The 9,096-nt window shown below is 36.6% G+C and overlaps 1 protein-coding gene across 1 annotated transcript; it reads right to left on the bottom strand.

The window, feature by feature from the left end:
* Positions 1–899: 899 nt before the first annotated feature.
* VMA21 (VMA21 vacuolar H+-ATPase homolog (S. cerevisiae)) lies at positions 900–8,469 on the bottom strand. The gene is made up of 4 exons (XM_006771003.2): positions 8,454–8,469; positions 5,435–5,516; positions 5,240–5,349; positions 900–4,679 (listed from the first exon to the last, which is right to left on the bottom strand). The coding sequence occupies exons 1-4, from the start codon at positions 8,467–8,469 to the stop codon at positions 4,537–4,539; spliced, it is 351 nt and encodes a 116-aa protein (XP_006771066.1). The 3' UTR covers positions 900–4,536.
* Between the last annotated feature and the right edge of the window lie 627 nt (positions 8,470–9,096).

Raw genomic sequence — 9,096 nt, 5'->3', positions numbered from 1 at the left:
ACATTGGCTAATAAAATTATATAGGTTTCAGGTGCACAATTCTATAATACAGTATCTGTATATTTTATTGTGTTCACCACCCATCATCTCATTCCATCACCATTTATCCCCTTTACCTTCTTCTACCTTCCCCAACCCCTCCCCTTTTCCTCAGGTAATCATCATACCACTATGTCCAAGTTGTTTTTTTACTTAATCCCTTCACCTTTCTCACCCAGCCCCTCAGCCCTCTTCCCTGTCAGCTGTCAGTCTGTTGTGTATGAGGGTTTCTATTTTGTTAATTATGACCTACTATTTGTAAAGACATCTTCAAGCTGCTTTGTGGTGAAATGACTACAGGAGCAAGAGCAGCAAAGAGCAGTCAGAGGCACCAGGTGAGGAATGAAGCTCTTCTAGACCCAGATGGTAGCAGTGAAGATGGCAAGAAGTGGACAGGTACACTTGGAGTGTTAGAGGTATTTGAAGCCCATTCACCCCTGAATAAATTTTTCAAAAAGCCATGGGATAAGGAGCTGCTTTCTTTTCCCATTGCTACACACATTCTGATGGGCCCATTGCAGATGGAGTCTACCAGCCCTTCCTAAGTACCTCCCAGAGATCCCCACCAGTTTGAACACTCTGATCTACATTTACAACATAAAAGCATGCCCTTGACTCTGTTCATATTCTATCCTATATAATAAAAGCATAGTATGCAAATTGTCCCCTCAACCAGGAGTTCGACAAAGGGGTGGGACAGGCTGGGGGAAGTACCCAGCCAGCCGGCAGCCACTAAGGACCCCACCAGTGTACAAATTTCGTGCACTGGGCCTCTAGTATGGTATAAACAGAGAGGCAAACAAATGTTACGAAAACGAGTTTAATAAAGTTACTATTAATTGAATCAGGACACATCAAAGTGGTATTACAAACACCTTTTTAATGACAACAGATGGCAAATTTATACAAATTACGGGCTAGAACATAACGAATACAAAATCCATCCAGATACCGTGTAAAAAAGCATTATATAACAGAAGCAAATCTGATTCAAGTGGCTAAAGAACTCAAGCCCTGCATTTTGATAATTGCACACAGCTTTCAACGTTAGCACATCTAAAGTCTGCCCCTGGTCAGGGCACTATTCAAGACTACAGCATATTCAATGACTCTAATGATTTAAAGATTCTAACACTTTTAAGCATTGATGTCTAGAGACACCAGGTAAAAGGTTCACTATGCAAAACTCAAACAAGAATATGTGAACGTTCTTTGCAAACTGTAAGGTGCTGTGCAGATGTTGTTAGCTATTGCTATTATTACTGTTCAGTGAGATTTCACTAAACCTGAGAAAAAGGAAGACTAGTCTGTGTAACTGACAAATATGACTTGTACAACATATTAAAAGGAAGGCAGATATTATTTTTAAGTACACAAAGCAACAAAACTGGAAAGAAAAGTGTGGCCAGGAATGATGGTAACTTTAGGAATTCCAGACTATTTTAATAAATATATAAGGGTTTAAGCTATTCATAGGTTACAAGTAATATTTATCATTAGGTTACCCAAGTCCCTGAAAATAAGTTATTTTCTCAGGTGACCCTTTCCCCTTGAAAAAAAAAAAGAAAGAAAAATATTGTCAAGTTATTAATATGCTTTTTCAGTCCAGCTCTTGTAAAATTTATCTTAAATATGAGTTGAGTCTGAATTAATAAAGTTATACTTCTCTGGTGGAGGATGCAGAGTGCTTGATGGCAGAGAAATCCACTGCTGACCTAAGAAAAGTGACAAAGTCGGCACCATAGCTGAATCGTTTATAAAAGGGGCCTAACAACACTACAACTTCACTGGAGCATGAAGCAATAAACATAACTGGGCTGGAGATAAGAAATACACACTAGATATGGTTGAAACAAGATTTCAATCCTATGTTTCATGTACCTTCAGCTTCCATTGTTCCTTGGGCACTCCTTATTTAACTGTTTTTTACTGGCCTCCTTGGGTACTCTAGATATATACATACATTTATGTGAAAATGGAAAATAAACATCAAACAAGTCAATCAGTTGTCTCTTTTGTCAAAGCTGATGAGATTTTTATGGTTAAAACAGTCCAATTATTACAATGCATTTCAGTTGGATTCCCAGGAAACACAGGTGGGGTTTTTTTTAATGAAAGGATTAAATTTCCTCAGTAACAACTCAAAACTGAACTTTGCTGCTACATGTAAAATGATATCCACTTGACATAAGATGCATTCTACAGCAGACTTTTCAGTTTTTAGCACAATGAGGAAACGAGATTATATTCTGGGGTGGGGGGAGGCAAAATAGAGGTGAGGTGAGAAAGGTAATGTTACAGTAAATGGGGTTAAAATCAGTAGCTTGTACTGACATTCAAGTTACACTTCCTAATTGAGGTTATTCTTATAATTAGTTTTCAAACAATAGTGAACATATTCCTATCTTAAAACATTTATAAGGGCTCAATTGTAGCTTTCCTTTTTATACATCCTGAAGTATGTACACTGTGCAACAGAAAACCAGTGAAAAATAAATCTATGTCAAATACCATGTTATTTCAACAGCAGCAGACTAACGAGATAACAGTTGAAACCCCAGGAAAAAATTAAAACTGGTTTGAAAAGAAGTCTATACTATAATAATCCTAAATATTAACACTAGCATCAATGTCTAAATTTCAAACACTTGGTACTTTTTCCAAGAGGAAATTACAACTGCTTGAATCCCTGGTTTAAATACTTGCAGAAAAATACCCACATAATTATCTACTCAGCAAATGTCTGAAATAAAACAAAATAATCCAACATTGGACATTAATATTTTACAAACAGCATAATATCCCAAAAGTACAAGAAAAACATTGGCATTATAGAAAAAGAAATTAAGTGGACAAGTCTAAGTGCAACATGGCATCTAAAAGTGGGGACCATCTAGAAATCTACCACATAATACCCAGAGTCAAACAGGGGCATTCTACAATTTTATATTAAAATTGTTCAATTTTATACTAAAACTGTAGTCTTTTTTTTTAAGAAAGCACTTTACATTTAGAATAACTGCTTATAGAAGACATTTAAACTATAGACAATATTTAACTCTAAGCAAGAATACAATTCTGCATTAAAAATAGGGGTGAATAAACAAATTGGTAATGGCAAACACAGCAAGAGCCACTGATTAGAAATTAACAATAACAGGAAATTTGAACAATGATATACCTACTTGAGACACCTACCTGAAAGAATAAAGGTACAATGTAGTTTTTTTGTTTTATTTGTTTTTTAGAAAATGGCCACTAATCACTCATAAAAAAAAATGCAAATAGCTGTCAGGAAAAGTTGGCGGAATTTGAACTTAATCTAAACTTTTAGTGAGTATCGAACTAGCATTAAAAAATGCATACAAGATGTAAACCAAAGTAGTGGTTATCTCCAGGTGGCAAAATTACAGGGTACTTAAATTTTCTTCCTGTTTTTCTGGGTTTGTTTTCAGATTGCATACAAGTAGTACCAAGTGGCTAGAAAGAACCACACACTAAAGATACTAAAATAAAAACACAGGTCTTTTTCTATCAGAAAAGGACTCAAGAATTATCTAATTATATATATATATCTGGGATATATTGACTCTGATTGAAAAGACTAGACTAGAAATCCCAAGAATACCTCCTGGGTGATAAAAACAATCTATTTTCAGAATTGTTCACATTCCCTAAGTATGCAAAAATAAACATTTAAATGTAAATTCCTATCATATACAGTATTAAAAAACAGTAGGAAAAACAAATTTAAAGGCAATTTACGCAAACCTGGTAATTAAAGCAAAACTTCATTGTTGAACAAGAGCAAAACAGCTTATTAAAGAGTTGGTCTGAAAGCACAGGCTGGGCTGCAAGGAGGCAGCTAGCTCTGCTTTGCTCTCGAGATCCTTCAATAAACCAGTTCGTGTAAAATGGGTGGAATTCAGCCTCGTTTCCCATGAAATAATGTAACAAAAGGTTCCTATTGACTAGGGATTACACTTTCTTTGAAATTTCTCAGTGACATTCAGAGTAATTCCAGCATTAACAATTTAAGCAATTTTCCATAGGAATTTACAACGCAAAATTCAATGACCTGGTACTTCCATGATAGTTAGGGAAAGTACTTCAACAAAATATAAAGTTTAGATTTGCTTCACTGTGTACCTTATTAATATATCCAGAAAAGTAACATTCAAAACCAACTACAAGAAAAAATGCTATAAAACATGTTTGTTGTAAAATAATCAAATTCTTCCCAGAATGATGTGTAATTAAACGTAATTCTTTGCCACCAATTTAATTTTTCCAAATTTTCATTTGCAAATGAGAGGCTTATAGTTAAAATAGATGATGCAAACCACTGTATCAGAAAGATCAAAATTTACACTAGTCAAATGTGACTCCTTAAGATGGATTTGAACATGTTCTTTCACCATTATTGAAAAAATTAGTATCCTGGATGCATTTGCCATTTTTAAAACAATTTAACACTATCAAAAGGTGATGTTCACTTTAATCCTGTTTGCCTTCACGCCACTGTCGTGAACCTTCATTCCAGGCCACATAGACAAAGAGGGCCAGCACCACGTGGACAGCAACCACGGCAACAATAGCAGCATAAAAATAGCTATCCCTATTGGACATCCCAAAGGCACCTATCAAGAAATAAAAGTTTTCATTTTATTCCAAAATTTATCACAGTACAAAAAAACAAAGCATACTAATTTTATTAGTTATACTAGTGTTTAATTAATCAGGGAATTAAAAAGTAACACTTTGGGTGGTGATAAAACAAGTATTCATTTAAAGATTTAAATACCTTCTTATACACGAAAAAGTATTTTGAATGAGAACTGTAATTATCACTTCATCTAAGGGCTCTGACACAAAAAAAGGGGACTTTATTTCCTCTTCCTTCCAATGTCTGCCACCCAAGGTACATCCCCCCAAAATCCCTCCTCCCATGTCAGCCAACTTTTACTCTCAAAGGGATATTAAAAGAATCGGCAAGCTATTTCATAAAAAACCATAAACGATTATGATGTCAAGCTGAAACAACTATGAGTGATGAAAATATTCATTTCATGAAGTAGGACTCAGTCAGAGCAACATTATATTTGAAAAGCAAAACAGATGAAAGAAGCAAACTTAAGAACACCCGGTCATAAAGCACAGAACATTAATTATAGTAATATGTCTATAAAAATATGATTACCTTCAAAAACATAAGATTTAGTGGTGAAATATAACCCAATAGGTACAGTGATCATTAAAGCTGTGAAGAACAGCAAAGTCTTCAGGGTAGATGCTAATGAACTCTCATTTCTGGAATAAAGTAAACAAAGAGAAATCAGAACCTGCACAGCCACTTCCAACCCTTCCTGTGTCTATAAACACTATACATACTCACAGAGAAGACTCTGGAAACCCTGCTCCTGCCTTGGAAGCAGTGGCCAGAGGAAGAGGAGCAGTCAGGGACTCAAAACAAAGATCTTAGAGCCCCAGCTGCAGGCCCATCTCCACGAGACTGTCATTCATATCCAGTGTAAGAGGAAGTATCAAAGTGTGAAAGTAGTTTGTAATCTCCAAAGTGCTATGCAAATGTACACTGTAATTACAGAATTTTGGAGGTAGCAAGGGAGAACATACACAGAAAACAACTAATGGCTAGTACAAACAAGGTATGAGAATCTCCAAAGAAAAAGCAGTCTAGAACAATCTGGATGCAACTGAGTAAATTCACTCAAAATTTCTTTGTAATTAAATAACTATAATACAGTTTAGATGGTCTTCACATAACATGGATGCATTAAAAGTTTGAATGTCAAAACACTTTCTCATTACTGAATTCTATTTGTTCACAGATTATTTTAAAACCAAGGAAATATTCTAATGGAAAAAGTTTTGTTCCAGAATACAATAAAACTACTCTGAAGAATGTAACCAAGTTTTAAAATTATATATATGTACATATATATTTAAAGAATAGAGCATAAACAAAACTGGATAACATAGAAATGTCCAATAATAGGAAAATGATTTCACAAATGGTGTACATCAATATATGGAGACCTTAAAAAAAGAACTTTTACTATTCACAAAATTTTCATGTGACAAATGAGCAAGGCAAATTACAGTGTATTATGTATGTCAGGGGTCTCCAAAATAAGGCCTGAGGTTCCACCACTTATTTCTGTAAATAAAGCTTAATTTGGACACGGATACACCCATTTGTTTATGTATCATCTAAGACTGCTTTGGAGCTGCAAAGGCAGAACTGAGTGGTAGACCATAAGGCCCTCAAAACCCTAAAATATTAACTATCTGGCTCTTTACAAAAAAAGTTTGCCAAGCCCTGATGCTGTTTTACTGACCTTTTAATGTCAGCATTTGTCCTATGCATTACAAACGAGCATAGCTATTGAAAGTGAGCTGCAGTAAGCTTCTAGCAACCCTGAACACATACACACCACCTGATTAATTAGAAAAGTTCACCCCTATAGGTTTAATCATTAGTTTAATTAAGGTCTTTTTTCTCCTTAAATCTAACCATCCTCAGAGTACTTAACACACTTCTAACTTTTTGCTCATAGTCAATACCTAAATTTAATTCTCTTTCTAGTAATCCTCAGCTAGAGGCTCATTTTTATGTGTACCTTTAGGAAAGAGACAGTCCAGCCTTCAAGGTCCCCCAAAATAGTCTCCCCTCCAAGCACCTTTCCTGATTACACCTTGGAGTCATTGCTCTGGGATCCAATCACACTTTGTTCATACCTCATATGACAGTTTGCTTCCTATATAGTCCTGCACATCTTTCTGTATAACTAGAAAACCCAGGCAAAGGCGTTCTTAAAACTGAATATACAATTAACAGGAAGGTTTCTGACAGCCCCAAGAGGAAGGGAACATCACAAGTTTATTACAAACTTTTTGACTGTGCAATCCATCATTAAATAAAAGTTATGAACGCATACCCCATATAGGCATTTTGATGTTTTAAATAAATTGTTTATACACATATTATTAACAGTCTTTAAAATATAAAACATGCAAAATGGATACTAAAAAGATATTAAGATTTATGTAGAAGTTCTAACATTTTTTTCCTTACTTTAATAGATCATCTTTAAACATTTAATTTAGCATTTAACACTTTGGTGATCACTATACAATTCTCATCTAAAATGCATGAGCTTTCTTAAACTGTTTCCTAGTAGTAAATTTTTAGAGGAATTTACTGTGTAATCTTCATGAAGAATATGAGTGTCTGCAGTAGTTCTATGAAAACACAGTCAACATTTGTCCTTTCGTAGAGCCTCCAAAAAAACTTGACTTTCAGGGTGCTTCTATAGTGTGTTAAAGTATGGGTTTTAGGGATGTAAAATTCAGAGTATTTAACCTGATAAAGAAACAAAGCTTAAGAATCTAGAGAAAGGGCCGATTAACTGGTTCTCTTGTTCTTTAGATTACTTCCCTTAAATATCTATTATCTGGCCTGGCTTTGAGAAAAGGTTATTATTGAAAAGAATATATAATACCATAAAAATGTTTTAAAGCAAACAAAATCACTTCTAATTCTACCACCCATCTTTTATTTTCTGCATGCTAATTTCTAGCCCCACACACTCCACATATAACATATCTTAAAAATTTGTAGTTTATTGTCAACTCATTTCTCTTTACCTTAAGCTCCCAAAATTTGACTCTTATTCTGGGTTGCCACCTCACAAATATGGGACTAAGTATAAAGTTAGGCATACAAAATTTTGAAAACTAGCAAACTTCCTCTAGTGCTTAGAGGACATTTTCTCCCTGGCTTCCAGCCCCAGCCCACTGCAGCTGGTGGTTCTGCTAGCACAAGCCAGCTTGGGTACAACCAATGATTTATTCTAAAACAAAGCAACTGATGGCATTCAACTGATTTCTCCTGTGTGTCTTTGACTGGGTTTTACTGACTTGTTAGAAAGGAACAACGTGTAAGTCCAGAATTAAAGTTGGTCTCACACAAAAGAAATAATTCGGGGTGAACTTTATTGTGCCCCACTTTTAAAACCACTTAAGTGTTTACCCCCTTCATACAAACTTCTGCAGCAAACACTAAGCAGATAACAGAGCTTACAACGTCCCCTTTTGTGGCAAGCAAGACTTCTAATAGTTTTCACTGCAAATTCCATTGGGAAATACGAAAACCAGTCTAGAAGGGCTAGAGTATATTTTAAGTGTACTTAATGAAAATATCTGTTCGTATCCTTACTAATAAACAGTAATAAAAAAGAAAACCTAACCAACACTGTATTGACATTGGGGGGCGTGGGGGAAGCGCACAAGCTCCAAAAATAATGAAATTTAACGTCACAGTGAGCTAGGTCGAATGCCAGCTTCTACACTTAACTGTGTGGCCTAACTGTGATATTGGGCAAGTCACTTACCCTGAGTCAACTTCATCTTCCTTAAAATCAGGAAAACTAAGTACTTCCTTAATTCTGATGATGTTTGTAATAAAGCACCTATGTTGAGCCTGGCATACTGTAGGTCAGCACTGAATGGTAGCTAAATCCCTTCCCAACCTATTGCCTACCGAGGTACAGAGGTATTGTTGGCTGGGCTAGTTGGCCAGAACCACCTGCTCCCTTAAACTCCTTCTGCTCAGCCACCATCCCCCCCATCCTACTGACTCCCTACCAGAAGCAGTCTCACACCAAGGACAGCCCTTACTCCCTTCCATTCATTTATGCAGCACTTATTAAGCCCCGTTGCAGGCCCTGTAGGGGACACGGAGATGAAGAAGGCCGGGGTCCTGTCCTCAGGGGGCACCCTGTAGTGGGGAAAGAGATTGCAGACAGCAAGATCGCAATATAGACGACAGTGAGAGGAAGTGCTAAGACAGAAGAGCTGTACGCCCGCCGGCCTATATCGTCCCATGACCCCGGTTCCCTTGTTCCCGAGCGAAGGGCCGGGGCCAGGCGTGCAAACGCTGCTGGCCCCAACCTCCTTCCCCGCTCCCCCACCCTACAACCGGGCCCCGAGGGTCCAGACCTCACACCCACCACAGGCCGGCCCGTCTCTGGCCTT

This window comes from Myotis davidii, unplaced genomic scaffold, assembly GCF_000327345.1.
Source record: "Myotis davidii unplaced genomic scaffold, ASM32734v1 scaffold1105, whole genome shotgun sequence".
NCBI lineage: Eukaryota > Metazoa > Chordata > Mammalia > Chiroptera > Vespertilionidae > Myotis > Myotis davidii.
Note: the sequence above shows the minus strand (reverse complement) of the source record. Positions and strands in the feature narration are given on the sequence as shown.

Bases quoted from the DNA above. Each gene is read 5' to 3' on its own strand.
- VMA21 (XM_006771003.2), bottom strand. The intron at 5,350-5,434 runs GTGAGTATGTAT...ACTTTATTCCAG, and splicing joins GGGTTTCCAGAGTCTTCTCT to AAATGAGAGTTCATTAGCAT. The intron at 4,680-5,239 runs GTAATCATATTT...ATTTCTTGATAG, and splicing joins TAAATCTTATGTTTTTGAAG to GTGCCTTTGGGATGTCCAAT.